At 42.1% G+C, this 27,974-nt stretch overlaps 1 protein-coding gene across 1 annotated transcript in view; it reads right to left on the bottom strand.

Moving 5' to 3' along the window:
* Window positions 1–27,974, bottom strand: part of COLEC12 (collectin subfamily member 12) — a 106,544-nt gene that overhangs the window by 17,184 nt on the left and 61,386 nt on the right. Inside the window, exons 3-5 of the mRNA XM_063299157.1 lie at window positions 9,744–9,866; window positions 1,962–2,060; window positions 225–1,250 (exon numbers count right to left, since the gene is read on the bottom strand). Coding sequence (XP_063155227.1) covers window positions 225–1,250; window positions 1,962–2,060; window positions 9,744–9,866 — 1,248 coding nt within the window. The remainder of the gene's footprint in view (window positions 1–224; window positions 1,251–1,961; window positions 2,061–9,743; window positions 9,867–27,974) is intronic.

Genomic DNA, 27,974 nt, shown 5'->3' with positions numbered 1-27,974 from the left:
TTTTCTCACTTTTTTTTTTCTTTTTTCCCTTCTTGCAAGCCTTAATTGTTCTGTTCTCTTTCCCCACAACCATTGCAGGAAAGCCAGGAAGTGGAGTGATGTGCTCACCATTTTTATTTTCCTACAATGCCACTGAAAGCCATAGGGAGCCCTGAAGTACCCTGGGCATTTTGAAAAACAGTATCAATATCTATTTTGAAAAAGTCATCCAAGACATTTCTTACCTTGCAGTATTGTGAAATTTTTAATCAGCTGGCCATGTTTAGAATCTACCAGCTTCATTTCTTCCATTATTACTGATAAATTGGCTACTTCAATATCTAACCGTGTCCTCATCACATCTTGCTGCATCCTTAGAGTAGTAGCATCAAAACGAATATTTGCTAATGTGTTGTTCATAAAAGTCAGCTCATCCGTATGTTTACTAAGAGTATCTGTGCATGTTGTCCTGACATCATTGAGATTGCTGGTTAGTGTCCGTAAGTGATGGGCAGTGTAGCTAATATTACTAATAATGTTGACAATATCTGTCTCAAAGCTATGAAATCGGTCTTCTTGCTGGTTAAATTTGGCAGATGTTCTGTTTTCATATTCTTTATGGTGTTCTTGGAGTTCCTTCAAACTTTGTTCATTAGCCTGAGCGATAGTAGTAATATTCTCCATCTGTCCACTGAATGAGTTCAGCTGACTGCTCATATCCTCAAGTGTATCATTATTAGCTTTGATCATAACTGAATTGTTAGCTGCTAATACTTGCAAATTCTGCACTTTCTCTTTAAGCCAATCAGTGTCCTTTCGTGCTTGGAGGGCAACCTGCTGAAGGTTTTGAAAGTCATTTTTGATTCTTTGGATAGCCTGACTTGTATCATCCATAGATCTCTGCAAAGCACTGATAAGATTTCTTTGCTGAACCTGTGTCTGGTTAAGATTATTTAGATTCATTAAGACAACATTATGTGAGTGCATTTGGCTTTGCAAACTTGTTTGAATGTTACTTGTGTCTTGCTGGAGATCACTGATGTAGCCATTGTAAGCTTGAAGAGTTTTGTTGATATTGTTGATCATGAAAGAATTGCTATCCAAAACACCATTCATTTGGCTTTGCCTGTCATTTAATACGCTACCAGATTCTTGTAACTTCTCCAGTGTATCTTTGTTCTTTGCAGTTTTCTCTGAAATCTCATGAAGTTGTTGGCGGAGGGTTTGGATATTAGTTCCGAAATTTGAAAGCTCTGTCTTTGCTTGGTAATCTGAAAGAAGCAGGAAAATGATAAATCTTCACATTTGTTACTTATCAGAAGAGCAGTTTAACAGAGTTTATTTCATTATAAAAACAGAAGAATAAGCCAATACATAAACAAGCTTATTTTGGGAATTGCTAATGAACATCAGTTTGTATGTGTTGAGAAATTCTGAATTAATGCAAACTAGTTTCTATTTACAAAGCTGGAGGAAGGGTCATTGCAAAATAGAAAAGTAAAGGCATACAAAAGCATATGAATTCCCTTGTTATTGAGAGACCATTAGTAAACCTAACTCAGTATCATCTGTTCTTACTATCAGAAACTCACCATGGTCTCAGACAAGAAGAAACCTGTCCTGTTGCATGTTTCCAGAAGGGTGAAAACTGTTTGCCAATACCCCATTTAGCCCAGAGATTAACCTTTGCTTTAGTAGACCTAACACATGCTTTATTTGGCTTTATAGTGAGTAACTGTATAATCTGTATATGCATTTACTCAGTATAGTACTGTATATAGTGTGGGATTCAGAGTCTGAAAGCTTAAAGATGAACCATTCATACTCTATGCTAATCTTTTAAGGAATCTATAACTATCTACTTAAAAAAATTACCACAGCTTCCAATTTTAGTATCTTGTTGACTTCTGTGGTAAAGGCATAATAATTTCATCATTTATTTAATCAATCAATCAATCAATTCATTCATTCATATTAATTACCCAGTTTCTTTAAATCACTCTTCACTTCTAAAAGTTTCTCACTGCATCGTTGGCGTGAATCTTCCATGTCACCAGAGACATTGTCCATTTTTTCTACAACTAGAACAAAAGAAAACAATAGCAGTGATCCATATTGATAAAATGTTGAAAGATGTAATCCAATAATATGTGGAATGAAACTTCCGGTTCACCATTCCTAACTATATCTTAATATAGGCATAAAGAAACCAGAGTAACCTTCCCACTGGAACCACTAAATAAAATTAACTATAATTATTATAGTTGCTGGTAATAACAATATTAACAACAATAATATAAATTTATCATGTGCTGTTTTTAAATCATATTACCCAGAATAGCATGAAACAAAATAAAATTATGTTACATGGTCAATAAATGACTAAAAGTTTCTAAAGAAATATCAAAATGCAACCAAAAAACAGAAAATCAACTATTCTTCAAATAGACAGAAATCAAGCAACAGCAAAACACAATTATGCCATATTAAAATTAGTAATAATAAAACAAGGACATATACATTAAAGCCTGTAGAAATATATGTTTATTCAAAGTTTCAGTGAGATGCACAAAGAGGGAATCCAGCAAATTTTAATTTGTTGTTTATTCGTTTAGTCGCTTCCGACTCTTCGTGACTTTATGGACCAGCCCACACCAGAGCTTCCTGTCGGTCGTCAACACCCCCAGCTCCCCCAGGGACAAGTCCGTCACCTCTAGAATATCATCCATCCATCTTGCCCTTGGTCGGCCTCTCTTCCTTTTGCCTTCCACTCTCCCTAGCATAAGCATCTTCTCCAGGGTGTCCTGTCTTCTCATTATGTGGCCAAAGTATTTCAGTTTTGCCTTTAATATCATTCCCTCAAGTGAGCAGTCTGGCTTTATTTCCTGGAGTATGGACTGGTTTGATCTTCTTGCAGTCCAAGGCACTCTCAAAATTTTCCTCCAACACCACAGTTCAAAAGCATCGATCTTCCTTCGCTCACCCTTCCTTATGGTCCAGCTCTCGCAGCCATATGTTACTACAGGGAACACCATTGCTTTAACTATGCGGACCTTTGTTGTCAGTGTGATGTCTCTGCTCTTAACTATTTTATCGAGATTGGTCATTGCTCTTCTCCCAAGGATTAAGCGTCTTCTGATTTCCTGACTGCAGTCAGCATCTGCAGTAATCTTCGCACCTAGAAATACAAAGTCTTTCACTGCTTCTACATTTTCTCCCTCTATTTGCCACTTATCAATCAAGCTGCTTGCCATAATATTGTTTTTTTTTTTTGAGGTTTAGCTGCAAGCCAGCTTTTGCACTTTCTTCTTTCACCTTCATCATAAGGCTCCTCAGTTCCTCTTCGCTTTCAGCCATCAAAGTGGTATCATCTGCATATCTGAGATTGTTAATGTTTCTTCCAGTGATTTTAACTCCAGCCTTGGATTCCTCAAGCCCAGCTTGTCGCATGATGTGTTCTGCATGCAAGTTGAATAGGTAGGGTGAGAGTATACAGCCCTGCCATACTCCTTTCCCAATTTAAACCAGTCCGTTGTTCTGTGGTCTGTTCTTACCGTTGCTACTTGGTCGTTATACAGATTCTTCAGGAGGCATACAAGATGACTTGGTATCCCCATACCACTAAGAACTTGCCACAATTTGTTATGGTCCACACAGTCAAAGGCTTTAGAATAGTCAATAAAACAGAAATAGATGTTTTTCTGAAACTCCCTGGCTTTTTCCATTATCCAGTGGATATTGGCAATTTGATCCCTAGTTCCTCCGCCTTTTCTAAACCCAGCTTGTACATCTGGCAATTCTCGTTCCATGAACTGCTGAAGTCTACCTTGCAGGATCTTGAGCATTACCTTACTGGCATGTGAAATGAGTGCCACTGTTCGATAGTTTGAACATTCTTTAGTGTTCCCCTTTTTTGGTATGGGGATATAAATTGATTTTTTCCAGTCTGATGGCCATTCTTGTGTTTTCCAAATTTGCTGGCATATAGCATGCATTACCTGGACAGCATCATCTTGCAAGATTTTGACCAGTTCAGCTGGGATGCCGTCTTCTCCTGCTGCCTTGTTATTAGCAATGCTTCTTAAGGCCCATTCAACCTCACTCTTCAGGATGTCTGGCTCTAGCTCACTGACCACACCGTCAAAGCTATCCCCGATATTGTTATCCTTCCTATACAGCTCTTCTGTATATTCTTGCCACCTTTTCTTGATCTCTTCTTCTTCTGTTAGGTCCTTGCCATCTTTGTTTTTGATCATACCCATTTTGGCCTGGAATTTACCTCCAATGTTTCTAATTTTCTGGAAGAGGTCTCTTGTCCTTCCTATTCTATTGTCTTCTTCCACTTCCATGCATTGCTTGTTTAAAAATAATTCCTTATCTCCTCTGGCTAACCTCTGGAATTTTGCATTTAATTCGGCATATCTCCCCCTATCACTGTTGCCTTTTGCTTTCCTTCTTTCTTGGGCTACTTCTAGTGTCTCAGCAGACAGCCATTTTGCCTTCTTGGTTTTCTCTCTCTTTGGGATGTATTTTGTTGCCGCCTCCTGAACTATGTTGCAAACTTCTGTCCATAGTTCTTCCGGGACCCTATCTACTAAGTCCAGTTTCTTAAATCTATTCTTCACCTCCACTGCATATTCCTTAGGGATATTAGTGAGCTCATATCTAGCTGATCTGTGGGTCTTCCCTAATCTCTTTAGTCTGATCCTAAATTGTGCAATAACAAGTTCGTGATCTGAACTATAGTCAGCTCCAGGTCTTGTTTTTACCGACTGTATAGATGTCCGCCACCTTTGGCTGCAAAGGATGTAGTCAATCTGATTTCGGTGTTGTCCATCTGGGGAAGTCCGTGTATAAAGCCGTCTCTTAGGTTGTCGGAAGAGAGTGTTTGTTATGCAGAGTGAGTTGTCTTGGCAAAATTCTATCAGCCTACATCTTGCTTCGTTTTGTTCTCCCAGGCCATGCTTACCTGTCATTCCAGGTGTCATTGCCTGCCCACCTTAGCATTCCAGTCTCCCGTGATGAAAATAACATCTTTTAGGCATGTTGTCCAGTAGGTGCTGCAGATCCTCACAGAACTGATCTACTTCAGCTTCTTCAGCATCTGTGGTTGGAGTGTATATTTGGATCACTGTGATGTTAGATGGCTTGCCCTGAATTCGAATTGAGATCATTCTATCGTTTTTTTGGATTGTATCCAAGCACTGCTTTAGCCACTTTACTATTAATTCTGAAGGCCACTCCATTTCTTCTGTGGTCCTCTTGTCCACAGTAGTAGATCTGGTGGTCATTTGATGTGAAGTGGCCCATTCCAGTCCATTTCAGTTCACTGACGCCCAAAATGTCTATCTTTAATCTTGACATCTCACCAATAACCACATCCGATTTGCCCTGGCTCATAGATCTTACGTTCCAGGTTCCAATGGTGTGTTGATCCTTAGAACATCGGATTCGCCGTTCACCACCAGCACCGTTGGCCGCTAGCCATCCTTTCGGCTTTGAGCTAGCTGCGTCATCACGTCTGGGGCTAGTTGAACTCATCCTCTGTTCCTCCCCAGTAGCATTTTGACCATCTTCCGACCTGGGGGTCTCATCTTCCGATGGTATACCAACATATCTCTGGTCATACCGATCCATTGAGTTTTCACGGCAAGAATACTGGGGTGGATTGCCATTACCTTCCCCAGGGATCACATTTAGTCTGACCTCTCTGTCATGACCTTCCCGTCTTGGGTGGCCCTTCACGGTTTAGCTCATGGCATCATTGAGATGCTCAAGCTCCAGCACCACGACAAGGTAACGATCCTTTGCTGAAGTGATAGGCATGACTGAGAGTAAAATTCAGTTTGACATTGAGATCTGGCCTCATCTTCTGAGTATCTCTGGTTGTGCTCTGGGGCCAATTATTATGATTAACGGAACTAGAACCAGAATAATTTCACTTGTAAACTGCCCAGAATCATAGCTATACGAGATGGGCAGTGAAGAAATATGTTAGATAAAATAAAAGTAATAAAATAAATAATTTCATTGTAGGAGCTGGATCTAAACCAATATTTTTAACTAATCGTTTTTCTGAGAAAGAATTTCTAAGATATTGCTATTTATATATAGAGAGAGAGAGAATGAGAGAGAGAGAGATGTAATTTTCTGAGAAAAATATTTACTTACGCTTGTGCGTTAAGTAGACAGGGAGCTTCCTGACAAGGTTTTTATCATGCAAATTGTCTGAGACACCCTTCCCTCCCTGGTCCCATTCAGAGCAATACTCCCTTTAGTTCAAGGCCATTTTCCTTCTCCTTGTATTCTAAATGAGTGCTTACAAGTATTCTCATTCCCCATTTCACTTGCCCACATAGCTGGAAGCTTTGGGTGCTTCCAGACAAGGATGTTATTGTGCAACTCTACACCTTGATTCATGGCATGTTATAGGAGGAGGGTCAGATGCCCTCTTCTGTTGGTAACTCTTGCATGATTTCCCACTGTGTCTTCTTGCCACCACCACCTAGAAGGAGAAGGAGAAGGAGAAGCGGAGGAGGAGGAGAAGCTTTTGATGCAAGCACTAGGAATTGTCAATCTTGAAGCTCTGGTTGTCAAAATTACTCTGAAAATTCACTGTTTAGCTCATGGCATCATTGAGGTGCTCAAGCTCCAGCATCACAAGGTAACAATCCTTTGCTGAAGAAATTTTAACTAGGAAGGCATTATAGGTTTACTCATTCCACCTATATCACAGGGACGCCTGTCTCTTATGTACATTCAGTGAATTTCCTAAAAATGGAACTGATAGAAAAACCTTGAATACTTAATTTATAGGATAAGCCTTTAAATTCTGTTATGGAAGGAAGCTGAAGGTAATACATGTAGCTAACAGATTTTAATGTTTTTCAATTGTTCATTAAAAATAAAAAATATTGCTAAATTCCTTGATGCTGTTCAGGCAGAAAGGTAGGGTGCTAATCAAATAATAATACAATAATATTAATACATACATCAATTGAAATGTCCAGTTATTCAGATGGAGGGGATATAACTGTATATATTAGGTATTATAATAAAACTAGGTGATGCACACTAAAGCCTGTTGAAATATGTTTTGCCCAGTGATTCTATACTTTTGAGACTCTAAATCTAATCTTGACCACCACTTTGATCTCACATTCACTGTGTCAGGGCTTTTTTGTTTTAAATAGTTGTAATTTATCAGAATTATCAAATTTGTCGGGCTTTCCAGACCTGTTGATCAGCATTCTGCTGCTGCCGTCTGCATTGGACTCAATGGGACTTGAAGGCTTCACTCCAGCCCACAGGTGGAAGAAAGCCAGAGGGGGCATTCACAAGATACCTAGTTGCAATTTATAAAAATAGTGAATTTTTCGTAAGTACCTAAATTTGAATAATTCACAGCCAATGTTTAGAATCATGAAAGTATACACTATAAAGTGGTCCAATAAAAAAAACCCCTAGGCAACTGCATTTGGATGAAGATGTGATAGAAAAGGAAAAAAGAAAAAGAAGAAGAAAGAAAAAAATCACAATGAAATGACTGTAAAGCTATCTGGTAGGCACACGTATGCCTTACTGAATATAGTGTTTTTTGTTTGTTATAATCAGAGAAGAATAGAAAAGAGAATTTGGCAATGTTGTACAAGCAAAGTACCAAGATTTACAATCAGAAGTCAAGCCAGGGGAGAAGCCAAATATAAAACAGAAAGTAAATACTGGGGAAATAGGAATAATTTTTTACGAAGTAGGCTAAAACATTTGGGAGAGCACACAATACTGAAATAGTGCTTTTTGCAAGTTAGTTTTCACATTTTAGCAAATATTTTATGCCAGATTCTAATGACATTTAATTCTAAATAAAGACCGTTGTGCCAGTAACATTAGCTCATAAATGGCTTCAGATAAACTACAAGAATTAAAATAATTTTGCACAACAATAATTTACACAATTATTGGGTTATAGTCTTGAATCACTGATTCTTACACATTTTTATAGATTCAGAAGAGCTTCTACTTCCTGGCAAGGCAACAATGATACTGCAACAGATCATAACTTGGGTACAAAATGAGAAGAAAATGAAGATCTTATGATGTTCTTATACATATGTACATGCATATCTGTCCCACTGTTACATTGCAGTTAAATTATTGCAAAATGCAGAAAAGGGGTAAGGAATAGTAAGCCAAAGAAAAGTGATGGCATGAAATAAGAAAAAGAAAAGGAAACATTGCCAAAACTAGCTGACACCAACACCATTCTCTATACCTTTCTATATTTTTCTATTCTTACAAACCTTGCTTCACTATATCTATAAGCTGCTTCATGGACTGCTTTTTGTTCTTTAAACGTCTCACCTCTCACTTTTTCACGATGTCATTAACGTCATCCGACCATACTTCTTCAGTCTTTCTTTTCCCCTTGACCCATTCACTCTTCCTTCATACAGTATATTAGTTTTGCAACTCACTCCTCATTCATTCTCTCCCTCAACACACTTCTTTCATACCATTCACTTTCATATTCAGTCCATCTTTATTCAGCATACACTCTGTACTCACTTATCTTGTCCCAACCTATCCATTCACATCAACTAGCAGAATATTTTTTCCTAAATCACTTTCATTCTTAACATGCAATTTTTCCAAAGTCATCTCTTTCTTTTTTTAAAAATCATTACTTATTATCATTCACTGGAGCATTAATGTGTAACTATGATCGATATTCAGTATGCCTCCTACTTTCCCATAACAACTCTCATAAGCCAATGCATACTTTCTGACATATATTTAGCTCTTTCATTTATTCATATATTTATCCTTTCCATTTCACAAGCTCAGACCTCCTTCAGTCAGATCCACTATATCCTTTCTCTTTTAAACTCACAATACACAATGTATTTATTTTCCTTTCATTTGTTAATTCATGCCCTTTGCCATTTACTTCTCTTACATTCCAAGTTATAATCTTCCACAGTCATCACTGGATGAGCCCATAGATATTGACCCAAACCACCCATTATGGCTTTGGTCAATCCAGGGTTTTACATAATGCTTTTTACTAAGATAGATAAGGTGTAGTCTAGGTTATCGACCTTAGTTGTACCCATTTCACATGCAGCATCCCCAGCTAATAGTATGGAGAGTACCTGCCGGTTTTGGTACATTTTGGCCAGTATGCCACAAGTACAACCAAAACCCTGCTTTATCCCAATAATGCAATTCTATGCAAGCTAGGATCTCTAATCAAGCAAGTTAACATGCTGTTACCTGCATCCCACCAGGCAAGTAGTATATGCAGAGTATTGACACATTCAGATTTCCCATTACTATTGATTTGTAAATGTTATCCATGTTGTGTGTGCATCCATCCAGTCCTTAAATTGAAAGTAATTAATAAGCTATTTCAAGAACAGTCAGTGAGATTCTGACCTTCTGCCATACGCCTGTTCCCTATATACAGTAACACTATAAAAGACTGAGGTATGATGGATTGATGGCAAAGAATTTGTCTTAAACTTTAGGAGTTGCTTTTATTTTTATAGTTCAATAATCTGAGATTGATAACCAATCTTCTTCTATTTAAGTAGGATGAGGAAATTAACTGATAGGCTACCATGGAAAATAATTAAGATGATTACCATTTCCTTTAGTCTGTGACATATTTTGAAATCACACTGATTGAATTAACCCATTACTTTTTTGTGGTCATTTTTTTTCTGGACTCAATAGGCAGCTATTATTATAGATGTGGTACTTACCTTTGTATCCCAGGACAGCTACTGTTATTGCTAGCAAGGCACATAATATATACAAAAGTATGATAGAAAATTTCAGTGCCCAGTTACTTTTACACTTGGTGCATTGTGTTCCTTCTTGAATACCTACAAAATAAAATTAAGAATTTAGATTTCTCTTTAGCTTTAATTATTTTGTAATAAGTTGTTCCGAAGATACTTATTTGCAAGTCTGCATAAAGCTAAAACTAAATGTTGTTTACTGGTAACTCATAATGTTAGTTTGTTGGTTTGATAAGAGACAGTCATACATTATATCCAATGCAACTTCAACCAATCTATCCATCCATCCATCCATCTATCGAAGGACAGACAGACAGAGCAGGGCCGCAACTGGGGGGGGGGCAAGCAGGGCATGTGCCCCAGGTGCTGTGGTGGGGGGGTGCCAAAATGGGCATGGAATCCATTTTTGCCCCGGCTGACACAGACCCTAGTTGTGGACCTGAGACAGAGGGAGTTACTCACACATAATGTTCAATGTATATACTACATACATGTAGTTTATTCCCACAGTGGACCATGCATGAGTTCATACTGGGATTCCTGAATGATAGTTGTGTATTCTTTTGCACACCAAAAGGTATTCCTTCACCTAAAAAGGTGTGGTACAATACTATCCTTTACATTGCTGTTAAAATATTCAGGTTCCTAAATGAATAAACGCTAGATACAAACATCTTTTTAAAAATCTTATTAATAAGGGGTTTGATTCAAACAACTAGAAATAAGAAACACCCCTGAGCGTTCTATAGGTCTTACATAGCATTGTGCTTTCAGAAGAGTTTCTGTTCTACTTAAAGCATTCTCAATATAAGTTAACCACTTACCTAACAGTTAAAAGAAATATCGAACAACCAAAAACATTGGTACTGAACTCTGGAAACTGAATATATGCTAATTTGGTCAATTAAACTGCAATGGGGCACAAAGTAGCTGTGATTTCTTCCAGTTACTATAGTACTATACATACTATAGTTGTATGGTTTTTGTTGTTAACTTTTGTTTGCTCCTATTAAAATATTCCATTCCTGAACCTTCTCAGTTCTCTGTAAATTTAAGTAAAATGAATGGAATGTACTGGGGAGGACTTTAGTCCCTGACTGCTTTTGTTAGGAGGAAAAAACTGTATGGTCAATTGTATGTTCTTGAGAATTTCCCAGTATTCATTAGTAGATTAAAAGTTTGTAAGAGTATTCCATGCTCTTGAAATGATCATATGCTAAATTATGCAAAACTGAGTTTAGTCTGCATTGGATTTTTATCTGCTCGTATTAGTTCCTTGATTTGAGTCCTTCATTATGTAATGTGAGCACAGAGCTTTAATGATGGGCTGCTTCCAAACTTTTGTCACTGGTTGAACATACCAGAGAGTCCGGGTCACTTCCGGATGCTGCACATTTCTCCCCACTGACTTAAACAACCCTTAATAAATATCAGATGGGATATAATGGGCTTTCTTTCACTAGACACACTTTTCTGTTTCCTGGCTTATTATAATGCAAGGTCTGTTTTTTCTTTGTCACTGTTGGGAAGACATCTGGCTAAACAGACCGAAGCCTAGTACAAAGGGATCCAGCTGATACACATGTTTGGGGACCCCCTTTCTCCAGCAGCCAAGATGGTCACAAAAAAACAAGCTAGAAAGAAAGACATCCTCCTGTTACTAGCCTTTGTAGTATTTGTTTTTCTTGGACTACATTCCAGTGACTGAGGACTTTGTTCTCAAGTGGGGGTCTCCATCTGCAGATTTTTGGAGGGAAGGAGATTGCAGATAAACAGTTTTACTACTGAGGAATGAAAAGATATTTTTGCCTTTTTTTTTTTTGGTAAGCCTCATCAATAATTCCAAGAGCCTTTATTTGGATCTTTGAATTTAATCATATGTCTTTTCTCTTACTGAATAATTGCTAAGAGTTTTATACCAAGCTATTTCTTTATTATCTTAGGAGAAAAATCTATTCCTATCTTTTCCATAAAAGAAAACTTGAGGTATAATTATCTAAAGTACACTTGAAATGGGACCCATTCGTTTTCCAGGTAAGACCCAAATCTAAACAGTTGGTCTGGCCTTATCTTTATCAAGGTAGCAAAATAACAAGCAAAACACTCACACCGATTTAAAAAATAAACAAAACGCTTCAATATTTTTAATGGAAAGTGGTACAGAAATGTTTGAAATAAATAAAATTATATTTAATAGGTAATGATGCATGCAGCATTGGTTAATTCCAGGGATGACAGAATTTATAGTTAATAAAACTGCCCCATCATCTCTTATCTATTATTTCTTCCCAAGGTAAAATCTCTCTCTTTATCCTTTACTGGGAAGCTATAAGTGCAGAATACAGAGCTGTTAATCACAATTCAACTCTACCAAAAATTTCAAATTATATGTTGAAACTTCCTACAAAATATGAACTATCCAAACTATTACAATACATAGCAACAAATAATTGTAAATAAAGATTTTGTTTATATGGTTACATCTTTTAAACTGCTCTATCAAGATTTATTCTAGTTGAAAAAAAGGTTTGGAAAGCTGAATTGTTTTTATTGGTTAGCCAGAAGCTCAGAGGCCAATTAAACTATTAATCTCCTAGCTCCTGCCAGTGTCTATAGTACATGAGAACACTTTAGTGTTATTAAATAATAAGTGCATTAGGATATTTTCTTAATTTTCCTTTTTTATATAAAATTCACCTTTAAACCAGAAACCCTTTTGGAAATACAAAAAAGAAGTCTTTTAAGCACATATGGCACCACTAGGTGTCATCCATGAACATTAAAAAAATGGCTGAAAATCTCAGAAGATGGCCAACAATTACAAGATTTTTGTGTTGCATGAGATCCCCTGAGATTTCAGTGGTTTAATTTTTTTTCTAAATTAGCACCCACATCAGGCAAAATAATACATTGCTGTCCACTGCCTAAAAAGCTTGATAACCTCTGCTAAGGATTAAATTTTAGGCTGCAGTACAGTCAAAATATTTACCTTGGAAACGATGCTGGAACAGTACTACTGCTGAACGTCTAAGATACTGTTTAAAGACAGTATTTTCACAAACTCTTAAACCCCTTAAATACCTTGCAGCCTTAACTTTTAAGCTAATCCACTCCTTTCTGCATCTTGAGATCCCATTCAAAGATAGAGAATCTCACTTAAATGCATTCATAATAGTTCTGAACTGTGATGTGGTATAGGAACTTTCAAATGAGATCATCAGTGTGAAATATGAAGTGATACTGTTATCTGAAAATCTGGAACAGAGAGAAAGAGAGAGACTTTTCCCAAAGCTCTAGGGTTTAGAGCATGAAGCGTAGACTTTCTATTTTCTACAGATCCTGCTAAAGCCAGAGGAAAAGCCACACCACTAAGGGCTCCTTAGCAAAAGTTAACTACTGTAGAACCTTCCTGGAGTTGGGCGGCTAATAACAGTGAGTGAGTCAGTGAGTGAGTGAGTGAGTGAGTGAGTAAGTAAGTAAGTAAATAAATAAATAAATAAATTTCCTGCCCGGCATAGCCATCTAGGTCTCCAAATTTCTGTAGGACCTCTGAAAGTATTAGTTCAAGTGTGCCTATAAAGGGAAAGGAAACATCTCTCACAAGATCATCAAATCATCAGCTCTGTGTTTTCATTAATCCTTTCTTTAGCCTCTGACATAATAAAGAATCCACAAAGGATGCCATTATTTTCTCTGGAAGGGTTTCAACAAAAGAAATATTTTTGATTGCATGCAATGTACACAAAACAAATAAAGGTTGTCTTGAACAGAGCTCAGCTCCTGGTGACTATTAAGGACATAGCCAAGCCGTTTTCTTGGCAACTGTATGGAAGTTTGCCATTGCTTTCTCCAGGATATTTTTTCAACTCCAACCTAGCCAACAAGCCTTTTCATAAAGAGGTAAAGAATCCTCATTATCCAGCTTGATTATCATCTCCCAATTGTTTTGATAACCCAATCACTTAGTTTATGGCTTTGTTCTTGCTCACTGCAGGCTCAGAGATACAGAATGAATTGTTAAAAATCTTAATTACACACTTCAACAGCCATGGGCATGTAATTAAATGGAACAATGTCATACTGCAATTAACCACAAAATAAAATATTTTAACTGACAAGAAAAAGAAGACAATTGCAAAAAGGGAAAATAGATACACATGCATGCACACACAAACAAGAACTTAGAGTGTCTGCATACCTAAAATGTTAAGAATCCGAAGACTGCTTATGGTTCATTTTCAGGCAAACTGTTATAGCAGTATATCTAGCCACAAAAATGGGCTAAGACCCTTTAATTCCTGCAGCTGATCTTCCTTCCTTCCATCCATCACCCACTTGCCCAATTACTCTGCATGTCTTATAAAGGGTTAAAAACAAGTAATCACAAGTAAAACCACAGTAAGGAAGCCACTTGCGCAAAGGAGGAAAAACAGACTCAAATACACAACTATTAGCAAATTCACACATCTTCCCAGTACATATAGAAAGAGGCAGGTCTTTAAGTCAAAGGAAAAGTTTAGAAGGTAAGCTTTGCTATATCAGCTTTTTTTAATACCAATGTTGTGTTCTTAAAAAGCAAACTTCATTAATAGAGTCAGAGGTGTCCACAGGGTATGACCAAACATGGTAAGATGATGGTTGCAATGATGCAATAGAAGCTTTGCCTGTGTTTTAAGGAGCATCACACACACAACACATATTTAAAAACAGGCAGAACTCTGATTGCACCATTGCCGCTGCCATCTTTATTTTTTTAACCACACCCTGCAAAGAGTATTTGTAGTGAGAGATGCAGGGATGGAACCAAACACTTCTTTCATGAAAAAAAATGCACTTATGCCATAAGTTACTGACCCTCTGTAATGGTAAAACTTGTTCATGAGCAGCCCTCTTTATACCGCATTATGACACCATGATGTGGTGGCTACTGAAACACCTGAATAGCACTGACCAGCTTCCACCTTCTATTGGACGACTCAGGGGATAAGGAAGTTCTCCTAGACTGCAGCTTTTACTTCAGAAGCCAAGACAAGCCATAAGCTAATGGGTACACCCGGCACCTACTTTGTGGACCCTTTTGGTATCAGGAAGGGTCCTCCTCATTCTCTCAGTCCCTTTACATGTGATATATTTTTATGCCCCCAAGTAGCTTAACACTGCATAGTGGTTAAGGAGCTGGAGTGGCACTGGGGCGACCCAGGTCCTAGTCCATGCTCACTGGGACTAGGTTCAAGAAGTTCACTGGGTGGTTTTTGGCCAGTCACTTTCTCTCTCAGCCCAACTTACCATACAGCATTGTCGTGGGGAAAAACGGGAAAAGGAAGCACTATGTACACCACCTTGAGCTCCTGAACAAAAGCCAGGATATACATTTAACATATAAATATTACAAAAGTATTTGAGGGTATTTCTTGTTTTGCTATTTTGGGTGCCTGTCTGAAACAGTAGTTTATGGCTGCCCTTAGTTTTTATTATATTTCATTATAGCTTTTACTAAGAACTCTTAGTAAACTCTAAGAGACAAACTCTTATTGGCACTCACAAGCTGAATAAACAAATTAATACATTGCTGTGCACATTTCCTTTAATCCAAAGATCTAGCATTTATCCCCTAAAGAGCATCAGAGATTTCTGAAGAACCAACCAAATACCTGCTCTACTCAGTAAGCCTGCACTTCAAGAGTTGCCTTCAAAGTACTTAAGGATTTCAAGATAAATAATATATTTCATCAGATTTAACTTTTGTTTACTGGACAGACTTTATTAAGTTGTTTTTTTAAACTAAACATCTTATTCATAGCATTAGCATATGGACGTTTTGCTTAGAAACAAATATAAACATGTGTTGCTGCTTGGAGCTATCTGCCCAAAGTACTACTGAATACCAGACATACTTAATAAAAGACATAGTGACCCAAACAAATGATCGCTGCATACCTAGAAAGGGTGCATAAGGCATGGCTACGTAACAAAAAATATTACATCCCTTTTCTTCATCCACAGTTCATGATGGATGCCCTGGCAGTTTCTGTGTTTCTGCTCTGTAGGAACTGATGTGGACTTTCCCAACTAGCAGGTCAACCTTTTTTGACGCATAAATTCCTTGTGGCTTTAACTTTAGCTTTAATTAATTTACATTCTAAACTTAGAGGGGAATGTTCACTAAATAGTCACCTAAAATTCTGTCATTTCATTTCATTTAATATTTCAATTTTGCTTGACTCCACAGCAACTCTGGGTGGCTTACAATTAAAAGAGAATTAAAAAGAAAGCAGCATCTATCAAAGAAAGAGACTACAACTGATCAGAAGCCCAACCCGTAACCAAAAAGACCAAAACATACCAAAAGCCAAAGGGACTTGACCACCATCCTAACCCAGGCCTGGGAGAAAACCCAGGTTTTTAACAATTTGCAAAAACAAAAACAAAACTATGGAAACAATTAATCTTATCTTCTATTTTTCTGAAGAATAAATACTTGACACATTAAACTGCTTTTTTGTTAGATATTATCTACCTAGAAGACAGAAACATGGCTGTGCCATGGATTCCCCCACGTCACCCATTGTTGCCAACCTATACACGGAAGAAGTGGAGAAGAAAGCACTCAGCAAGTTCCAGGGAATGGCGCCCACCCACTGATTCAGGTATGTGGATGACACCTGGGTAAAAATCAAGGCTCAGGAGGTACAGGCTTTCACAGACCATATACACACCATAGACGCAAACATTAGGTTCACCAGGGAAGACACCAAGGACAACAGGCTGGCATTCCTAGACTGTGAGGTTTGTATTGGGACCGATGGCAAGCTAGAAATAGAGGTTTACAGGAAACCCCCACACACTGACCAATACCTGATGTTTGACTCCCACCATCCACTGCAGCACAAACTAGGAGTCATCAGGACATTACTTCACAGGACAGAAACCATCCCAACCTCCGTGGATGCCAAAAAGGAAGAAAACTCTGAAGGCCTGTGGGTATACAAACTTGGCCTTCATTAAATCTAAGTCTACCCCTAAACCCAAAACAACAGCAGACAGAGCTGAGACCCAGAGTAAACGGAAGAACCTGGTCATTCCTTACATGACTGGGACGTGTTGGAAAGGATAAAACTGGTATTTGGAAAACATCACATACCTTTATTTTTCAAACCCACTAACACACTGCAACAGAGTGTAACGATTGCCCTACTCAAATAAAAAGCTCAGACTCCAAAACTAAGTTTAAGGTCTGGTTTATTTAGAATAAGGTGCAAACAGAAAGAAAGCTGAGAATGAGAAAAGCGCGCCTAAACTCAAACTAAATAGCTCCATTTCCAACAACGATCCCCCCTTGCATATAGAACAATCCCACATTCCCAGGTGCTCCTAACGAGCTCTGCTGATCAACGGGCAAAAAGACCTTGACATTTAAGAGATAACCCAAACACATTCCTTCCTGGCACAGCCCTACACATCTCCCCGTACAAGGTTTATCAGCAGCACCCTCCCAGCCAGGAACACGCATCAACACTCTGGCATGCGAACTGTTACGATGGAGCGAACATCGCAACGGTGATCATGACATACTGCCCCCCCGACAAAAATCAGGCAGAAGGTTTAGAAGGGTAGGCAACATGAGAAGTGCAGATTAAATCAGGTGCGAGGACATCACGCGCAGCGACCCATTCAGGATGGGGAAAATGCTTCCAGCGAACTAAATATTGAAGAGACCCCCGAAGCCTGCGAGAGTCAAGAATATCCTTGACCTCGAAGTGCTGCTGGCCATCAATCATGACAGGCAGAGGGGGAGGAGGTCGTGGATGCCAACAAGAGGAGTCCTGGGCAGGCTTGAGCAAGCTGCAGTGAAAAACAGGGTGCAAACACTTCAAATTATGAGGCAGATCCAAACGAACAGTGACAGGATTGATAATAGCAGTAACAGGAAAGGGACCAATAAACTTAGGGGCCAGCTTCTTAGAAGGCTGAGGAGACTTGATAAATCTGGTAGAGAGATAGACCAGGTCCCCAACGCGAAAAGACGGCTGTTGGCGGCAATGCCAGTCAGCATGGAGCTTATAGGAAGCCTGGGCATCTTGGAGAGCGGTTTTAATGACAGGCCAGGAATCAGTGAGCCGAGAACCCACAGCCGGGCCAGGAGGTTGGGGAAACTCAGGGATGGGCACAAAATCTCGGCCTGAAACAACCCGAAATGGGGTTTGACCAGTGCTTTGGTGCACTGCATTGTTGTAAGCGACCTCAGCAAAAGGGAGCAAATCAACCCAATCATCCTGGTGATAATTGATGTAAGAGCGAAGAAATTGCTCCAGGGTGGCATTAAGGACCTCAGTAGATCCGTCAGTCTGGGGATGCCAAGAGGTTGACAATGCCTGTTCGGTGCCAATGAGTTTCAAAAAAGCCCGCCAAAATAGGGAGGTAAATTGTGTGCCCCTATCGGTCACCAAACGAGAGGGGCAGCTGTGGGGGCAGTACACGTGCACCAAAAAGAGCTTCGCAAGCTGTTGCGCCAATGGAATGGACACACAGGGAACAAAGTGGGCCTGCTTTGAAAAATAGTCTTTGACCACCCAAATGACAGTTTTCTTCTGACTGGGGGGCAAGTCAACAATAAAATCCATGGAGATTTCTTCCCAAGGGCGAGAAGGGTCAGCCACAGGCTGCAAAAGCCCCTGGGGTTTACCTGACGGTCGCTTAGACATAGCGCAGACAGGGCAGGAAGCGACATAAGCCTTGACATCCTTTCTCAAGGAGGGTCACCAAAATTGCCGCCGAACCAAATGGAGGGATTTGAGAAAACCAAAATGACCAGCTTGCTTGCTTTCATGAGAACGGGCAAGTATTGTAGCTCGTTGAGAGTCAGGCACGTATAAACGCCCCCCCACCCAAGCTAGGTCGTGCTCAAGTGAAACCTTGTCAGGGTTAGCAAGAAGCCAGGGATCAGATTTCAAAGCTGAGACAAAATTTGCCTGCAACCCACCAGGCATTTGCGGTTGCCTGCGGGGACGAGAGCGCTGCACCGGAGCCATTTGCGAGGAGAGAGGGGGCTGCCCCCGAGCGCGGCTCCGGGTGACAGCGACCAAACCCAATTGTGGCTCTGTGAGCACAGTCCCAATAACATCGGAGATAGGCTCCGCGTCCTGTGGCAAGCGGGAAAGTGCATCAGCCAAAAAATTCTTCTTGCCTGGGATAAACTTAAGTCGAAAATTAAAATGGCTAAAAAACTGAGCCCAGCGTATCTGTTTTGGGCTGAGACGCCTGGGCGTGCGGAGTGCCTCTAGGTTGTGGTGATCCATCCAAACCTTTGTGCTCCTTCTCCGTTTTGGTGTAGATGAGAACATCATCCAAATAAACCAACACTCCCTTAAACAAATGTTCATGTAACACCTCATTAATGAGTTGCATAAAAACCCCTGGGGCCCCTGCAAGGCCAAAAGGAAGAACCTTATATTGAAACGAACCCAAGGGGCAATTAAAAGCAGTTTTCCATTCATCCCCCTCCCGAATGCGAATGCAGTAGTATGCCTTGCGAAGGTCAAGCTTGGAAAAAATTCTACCAGTGGAGAAATGAGCTAACATGTCTTTTACGAGAGGCAGAGGGTACTTGTTTGAGAGGGAGGCGGAATTTAACCCCCGATAGTCCGTGCACAGTCTTAGGGTGCCATCCTTTTTCTCACGGAATAAAACGGGAGCCCCAACCGGGGAGTTAGCCGGTTCAATAAAACCCCTAGCCAGGTTTTTATCAATGAACTTCCGTAACGCCTCAAGTTCCTTCTTGGTCATAGGATAAATCTTCGGCTTGGGTAAGGGAACATCAGGAAGAAGTTCAATGGCACAGTCAGTCTTGTGATGAGGGGGCAACTGGTCAGCCTCCTCCCCGAAGACGCCAGCAAAGTCCAAGTACCTTGCCGGCAGTCCCTCCAGGGGGGGAGCGGGAGCTTGCGAGTCAACAATTTCAGCCCTCCCCGCAGCCATAGTTAGGGATCTCCCCACAACGGGAGCTTGGTAGAAACCATCCTCAAACGTTAGAGTATGGGTTTTCCAATTAACGTAAGGGTTGTGCTCGGTTAGCCAGGGGATCCCCAAAACAACCAAAGGATTACCCACTCGGGTAACTATGAACTGGATCAGTTCTATGTGTGTGCCCATTTGCAGCGTAACCTCCCCAGTAAACTGGGTGGCCAGACCACCTCCTGCCGTGGAACCATCGAGCTGCTGAAAAATCAGCAGTTTAGGGAGAGGGGAGCAGGGCAAGTCCAAAGCAGCGACCAGGTCAGGATGGATTAAACATCTGGAACACCCTGAATCGACCAAAGCCCACACGTCGACGGTCTTGGATCAATAGGTCAACTGGATTTTTACAGCTAGGATGGCGCAATCAGCACTCACCATGTTGGTATCGTGCCCATTCTCCACCACCTGCCCAGCGGCGCTGTTTAAGGCAGGTGGAAGGCGTTTCCCGCTGGCTGCTCCAGGGCGGCCAAAGCATCTCCTGTAAAGTATAGCTCATCCTCTTCGTCCACGGTCGCCAGCGCCCCCGCCAGCCGGCGAGGGGGGTTAGGTGCCTTTTGGGGTACCTTTTGGGTTGGTTTAGAGGGGCGATCCGCTGCCTTAGCTTTTTGACAGTCTGCTGCGCGGTGGCCTGGTTTGCCACACTTGATGCACTGGCCCCGGGCGAAACGGCGTTGCCTTTCCTCAGCCCAGCTGGAGTCCGACTGCATCCTCGGCCCCTTCGCACTGGAGGGGGGCTTGTCTCCTTTTGTAGCTCACATAAAGGTGCACTGGGCACGCTCAGCCTTTCCGGCCAGACAGATCCAATCATGCAGGGAGTCTGGATCGTCTCTGCACAGCGCCCATCGCAACACCTCCCGATTGAGGCTATCCTTAAATTTCTCGATCAAGGTAGCCTCCGACCATTCGGGAACTTTCCCTGCCAAAACTTTAAATTCAAGGGCATAATCAGCAACCAATTTTTGTCCCTGAACCAGTTCATTCAGAGCATACTTAGCCCTTTCCTTAGCCAGGGGATCCTCAAAATACCGTTTCAAAGCGGCTAGAAAGGAATCAAATGCGGTCAGCGCTGGGGCTCTTGATTCACATAACTGGACATACCAGTCAGCTGCTCTGCCCTTCAGTTTTGTGGCAATAGCTGTAATTTTAGCCCCTTCTGAGGTAAAACAATGTCCATATTGTTGCATATAGTTCATCGCATTGTTAAGGAAGAATGACACGTTTGTGGGGTCGCCATCAAACTTCACTGAAAAGTCCTTGGCTACCCCACCGCTCGGAGGCGCCCCAACCGGTGGACAAGCCGGGGTAACTACCACCGGAGTGGAACCACGGAGACCGGGGAAAAGTCCCTTGGCTGGCCCCTTCCCCTCGGAGCTGGCGATGGGGTTGGTGGAATGCTGGGACTCCCTGCTGCCCCCGGACCAGTAACGACCTTTACCAGGTCACTCACTGCGGTTGAAAGTGAGCGTAGCATGTACTCCATGGATTCGATCTTGGACTCAAGGACTCTGATCCTATCTGGCGTGGTAGAGTCTTCCAGCCCCGGCCCTTCAGGTCGCTGACTTCCCGACACTTTTGTGGACTCTCTTTCAGGAGTCAGTGGGCATCACAGTTTCCATGTGGTGCGAGACATCCCTGGCTGGGGGTCTGCCAGGGCATCCCACAGGAACTGTTGGTGTTCGGCGAGCCCTTCGTCCGTCGGTTCCCTCTCCTCCGGGCTAGAGCTTGGATCTCTGGAATGGGGTGCGGGGTGGGATGGGAGGGGGCTCGAGTCCCTGCTCGGGAACGCCGTCTCCAACAGCTGTCTGGTCGCCTCCCCAAATCCCGTCGACTCCTTCCCCAATTCTGCCATCGCTAACTTCTTCTCTCTCAAGAAAAATTCCTTGGTAGAGATTAGCGAGGTTTGTTCATGGAATGATTCTCAGCTTTATGTAACGATTGCCCTACTCAAATAAAAAGCTCAGACTCCAAAACTAAGTTTAAGGTCTGGTTTATTTAGAATAAGGTGCAAACAGAAAGAAAGCTGAGAATGAGAAAAGCGCGCCTAAACTCAAACTAAATAGCTCCATTTCCAACAACGATCCCCCCCTTGCATATAGAACAATCCCACATTCCCAGGTGCTCCTAACGAGCTCTGCTGATCAACGGGCAAAAAGACCTTGACATTTAAGAGATAACCCAAACACATTCCTTCCTGGCACAGCCCTACACATCTCCCCATACAAGGTTTATCAGCAGCACCCTCCCAGCCAGGAACACGCATCAACACTCTGGCATGCGATCTGTTACAATGGAGCGAACATCGCAACGGTGATCATGACACAGAGGCTTGTACACCCTAAAGATCCAACACCAAAACGTAAAAGGAGGAATGTAGTATATGCAATCCAGTGCAGTGAGGAGTGTTCTGAGCACTACACTGGAAAACCAAACAGCCTTTACACAAGAGGATGGCCCAACACAGGAGGAGCAACATCACAGGACCAGAATCAGCAGTTTACCTTCATCTAAAAAAAAACAGGACACTCATTTGTGGACAATGATGGTCACATTTTGGACAGAGAAGATAGGTGGTTTGAGAGAGGGGTTAAGGAATCCATTCATGCCAAAGTGGAAAACCCTTCCCTCAATAGAGGCGGAGGCCTCAGACACAACTTGTACCCCATTTTTCATGCTGCTATTTCATAGTCCCCAGGAAGATTAAGACCACTTCACAAGTTTACCAGGAAGGCCACACTTAACAATCCACTTGGGGATAAGCAGAGGATTTAGGAGTAAGACATCCCAAAGACAATCCACACCTCCATTGCACAATTAACAAGCCATTCAGGTGTAGGGACAATGCAGCCACCCTGGAAGAAATATATGGGGTCCCCTTACCAACCTTTGCACAGACTGAAGAAGCTGCTTGGACAAGCAGCAAAAGTTCCAACCAAAAAGAAATCCAATGCCATGACTCAACCTACAGACATCTACTTGGAAATTGCATTCTAAGGGGCTGCTGTTGAAAATAAACTTCCCTTGATCTGAGTTCAATAGTACTTTCATGCATCTGGATGTAGGACTGTTAATTATTTCTAAAACAAACAAACAAACAAAAAATGTAAACCTCACCTTTGTTTCAGAGGACTTATTTTCACCTTGTTTATGCTAAATTTCATGAAGTACAGTCCATGTGTGTGTGCGTGTGCATGTGTGTGTACATACAGTGTGTGTATATGTGTCTATTTCTTAAAAAGAAATTGATACTTTATTTGTTGTTGTTTATTCGTTTAGTCACTTCCGACTCTTCATGACTTCATGGACCAGCCCACGCCAGAGCTTCCTCTCAGTCGTCAACACCCCCAGCTCCCCCAGGGACGAGTCTGTCACCTCTAGAATATCATCCATCCACCTTGCCCTTGGTTGGCCCCTCTTCCTTTTGCCCTCCACTCTCCCTAGCATCAGCATCTTCTCCAGGGTGTCCTGTCTTCTCATTATGTAGCCAAAGTATTTCAGTTTTGCCTTTAATACCATTCCCTCAAGTGAGCAGTCTGGCTTTATTTCCTGGAGTATGGACTGCTTTGATCTTCCTGCAGTCCAAGGCACTCTCAGAATTTTCCTCCAACACCACAGTTCCAAAGCATCGATCTTCCTTCTCTCAGCCTTCCTTATGGTCCAGCTCTCGCAGCCATATGTTACTACAGCGAACACCATTGCTTTAACTAGTCGGACCTTTGTTGTCAGTGTGATGTCTCTGCTCTTAACCATTTTATTGAGATTTGTCATTGCTCTTCTCCCAAGGATTAAGCATCTTCTGATTTCCTGACTGCAGTCAGCATCTGCAGTAATCTTCGCACCTAGAAATACAAAGTCTTTCACTGCTTCCACATTTTCTCCCTCTATTTGCCACTTATCAATCAAGCTGCTTGCCATAATATTGTGGGTTTTTTTGAGGTTTAGCTGCAAGCCAGTTTTTGCACTTTCTTCTTTCACCTTCATCATAAGGCTCCTCAGTTCCTCTTCGCTTTCAGCCATCAAAGTGGTATCATCTGCATATCTGAGATTGTTAATGTTTCTTCCAGCAATTTTAACTCCAGCCTTGGATTCCTCAAGCCCAGCTTGTCGCAGGATGTGTTCTGCGTACAGGTTGAATAGGTAGGGTGAGAGTATAGAGCCCTGCCGTACTCCTTTCCCAATCTTAAACCAGTCTGTTGTTCCGTGGTCTGTTCTTACTGTTGCTACTTGGTCGTTAGACAGATTCTTCAGGAGGCATACAAGATGACTTGGTATCCCCATACCACTAAGAACTTGCCACAATTTGTTATGGTCCACACAGTCAAAGGCTTTAGAGTAGTCAATAAAACAGAAATAGATGTTTTTCTGAAACTCCCTGGCTTTTTCCATTATCCAGCGGATATTGGCAATTTGGTCCCTAGTTCCTCTGCCCTTTCTAAACCCAGCTTGTACATATGGCAATTCTCGCTCCATGAATTGCTGAAGTCTACCTTGCAGGATCTTGAGCATTACCTTACTGGCATGTGAAATGAGTGCCACTGTTCGATAGTTTGAACATTCTTTAGTGTTTCCCTTTTTTGGTATGGGGATATAAGTTGATTTTTTCCAGTCTGATGGCCATTCTTGTGTTTTCCAAATTTGCTGGCATATAGCATGCATTACCTGGACAGCATCATCTTGCAAGATTTTGAACAGTTCAGCTGGGATACCATCGTCTCCTGCTGCCTTGTTATTAGTGATGTCTAGGCCCACTCAACCTCACTCTTCAGGATGTCTGGCTCTAGCTCACTGACCACACCGTCAAAGCTATCCCCGATATTGTTATCTTTCCTATACAGCTCTTCTGTATATTCTTGCCACCTTTTCTTGATCTCTTCTTCTTCTGTTAGGTCCTTGCCATCTTTCTTTTTGATCATACCCATTTTGGCCTGGAATTTACCTCCGATGTTTCTAATTTTCTGGAAGAGGTCTCTTGTCCTTCCTATTCTATTGTCTTCTTCCACTTCCGTGCATTGCTTGTTTAAAAATAATTCCTTATCTCCTCTGGCTAACCTCTGGAATTTTGCATTTAATTCGGCATATCTCCCCCTATCACTGTTGCCTTTTGCTTTCCTTCTTTCTTGGGCTACTTCTAGTGTCTCAGCAGACAGCCATTTTGCCTTCTTGGTTTTTTCTCTTTCTTTGGGTTGTATTTTGTTGCTGCCTCCTGAACAATGTTGCGAACTTCTGTCGAGAGTTCTTCCGGGACCCTATCTACTAAGTCCAGTCCCTTCAATCGATTCTTCACCTCCACTGCATATTCCTTAGGAATATTAGTGAGCTCGTATCTAGCTGATCTGTGGGTCTTCCCTAATCTCTTTAGTCTGATCCTAAATTGTGCAATAAGAAGTTCATGATCTGAACTACAGTCAGCCCCAGGTCTTGTTTTTACTGACTGTACAGATGTCCGCCACCTTTGGCTGCAAAGGATGTAGTCAATCTGATTTCGGTGTTGTCCATCTGGTGAAGTCCGTGTATAAAGCCGTCTGTAGTTGTTTTTAGCAGTTCGGTAAGGGGGAGGGATGGCGATTTTCCTGGCGCTTTTCCTGGCCGCTCCTCTGGTCGGCGTCTTGGGCACGAAGTGGCACGATGCCCATCTTTCCCGCATCTCAAGCACTGACCTTTTGCAAATCGTCGCTCCCTTTCTTCCTCCCAGGCTTTTGGTTTAGGGCGACTCGAATATCCCGTAGCACGAGCTCCCTTCGCGATTCGGGTTTGTCTCAGTTTCTTACTATGGGCATACATTTGCAGAGCGTTTTCTGCACTGCCCACCAACTGAATCCAGCCGTATAAAGTTTTAGGATCGTCCCTACACAAAGCCCAATGGAGGATTTCCGTCTCCAGCCCTTGTTTGAACATCTCTACCAAGGTTGATTGGGACCAGTCCTCCACCTTTCCCGCCAGGGCTTTAAATTCCAAAGCATAGTCTGCGACAGAGAGGGTTCCTTGATAAAGTTTTCTCAGGGAGTTCTTTGCTCTCTCTTGGGCCAATGGGTCTTCAAAGTGCTGTTTTAGCGCCCACAGAAACTCATCAAAGTCCTCTAACTCCGTGGCCTCTGCTTGGCACAGCTGTACGTACCAATCGGCTGCCCTCCCCTTCAGCTTGTTGGCAATAAAATTAATCTTGCCCTGTTCTGACCGAAAACTTCGCCCCCAATCCTCCATATAATGTCTAGCATTTGTGATGAAGAAGGAGAGCATGGTAGGATCCCCATCAAACTTCACCCCAAAGGGTGGAAAGGTTCTTACCGGCTCCACCGGCTGTGGTGGCTCTGCAAACAACAGCGTCCGTCGAGCCCCCAGTGGGGGTCGATCTCTGGATGCCCCCAGCTCCCTTCCTCCCAATTGATGGGGAGCCTGAGTCTTACTTCTTCCCCGGAATGATGACAGGGACCTCTGTCTTGGGAAAGCCAGCTGAGAGGGGTCTTCTTCCCAGTCTTCCTGTAGGGACCCCGGGCCCCTGGGGATATCCTTTAATAGGGTCACTATCATATCCATTTTGTCCTCTATTGCTTTCATGCGGGCAGGGGTAACAGGCTCTTCCAAGGGTCTATTGGTCACCACCACCCTCGGTGATAAGGGGATTTCGGGTTCCCAGGATGGTTGTGGAGATCCCCTCCCCGGTGCTGCTTCCACTTTGAGTTGGGGTTCACCCCCTGTGGCGCCCTGCACTGCCAACAATAGCTCATCCAATTGGACCTCTCGCCTCTCCCGATGTGCTGCCCTTTGCGCTCTCGAAGTTGGAGCTAGCAGAGTCTTCGTCGAGTCCGGCTCTTCTTCGCTCCCTTCACACTCGCGAAGCGGAGGTTCGATCATCGCTAGCGCTCCTCTTTACCCAAACTTTGGATGGGGCTAGCGGAAATAACATAAATGATTCTCAGCTTTATGTAGTGGTTGCCTAATCCCAAATACTCAGTCTCACAAGCTCAGGCTTAAGGATAACTGATTTATTAAAGGAATAGTATGCAAATACAGAGAAAGCTGAGAATGAGCCAAAGTGCGCAAAATACAAACTTAAAAGCCTTGCCTTCAATTCAGTCCCGCCCCAAGCACCCGTCAGCACGCACCCCCTCCCAGGTGCTAGGATCCGTTACACACGCCTGGGAAAGTAACCTTGAACAGGAGTGCAAACCCAAACATACATTCCAAAGTTCCAAAACAAAGCAGAGCGCAGGAATGGAAAAAACCCAGCCATGAGCAAGGTGGGTATACACGGAAAAACGGTTTGACATGTGAAACGTTACGATGTTAACAGAACATTGAAATGGGGAACATGACACCATCTCTTAGGTTGTCAGAAGAGAGTGTTTGTTATGCAGAGTGAGTTGTCTTGGCAAAATTCTATCAGCCTATGTCCTGCTTCGTTTTGTTCTCCCAGGCCATGCTTACCTGTCATTCCAGGTGTCATTTGACTGCCCACCTTAGCATTCCAGTCTCCCGTGATGAAAATAACATCTTTTAGGCGTGTTGTCCAGTAGGTGCTGCAGATCCTCACAGAACTGATCTACTTCAGCTTCTTCAGCATCTGTGGTTGGGGCGTATATTTGGATCACTGTGATGTTAGATGGCTTGCCCTGAATTTGAATTGAGATCATTCTATCGTTTTTTGGATTGTATCCAAGCACTGCTTTAGCCACTTTACTATTAATTATGAAGGCTACTCCATTTCTTCTGTGGTCCTCTTGTCCACAGTAATAGATCTGGTGGTCATTTGATGTGAAGTGGCCCATTCCAGTCCATTTCAGTTCACGGACGCCCAAAATGTCTATCTTTAATCTTGACATCTCACCAATAACCACATCCAATTTGCCCTGGCTCATAGATCTTACATTCCAGGTTTCAATGGTGTGTTGATCCTTAGAACATCGGATTCGCCGTTCACCACCAGCACCGCCGGCCGCTAGCCGTCCTTTTGGCTTTGAGCTAGCTGCGTCATCACGTCTGGGGCTAGTTGAACTCATCCTCTGTTCCTCCCCAGTAGCATTTTGACCATCTTCCGACCTGGGGGTCTCATCTTCCGATGGTATACCGACATATCTCTGGTCGTACTGATCCATTGAGTTTTCCTGGCAAGAATACTGGGGTGGGTTGCCATTACCTTCCCCAGGGATCGCATTTAGTCTGACCTCTCTGTCATGACCTTGC

Source organism: Candoia aspera, chromosome 3, assembly GCF_035149785.1.
Source record: "Candoia aspera isolate rCanAsp1 chromosome 3, rCanAsp1.hap2, whole genome shotgun sequence".
NCBI lineage: Eukaryota > Metazoa > Chordata > Lepidosauria > Squamata > Boidae > Candoia > Candoia aspera.
This window is presented reverse-complemented; position numbering and strand designations above follow the sequence as displayed.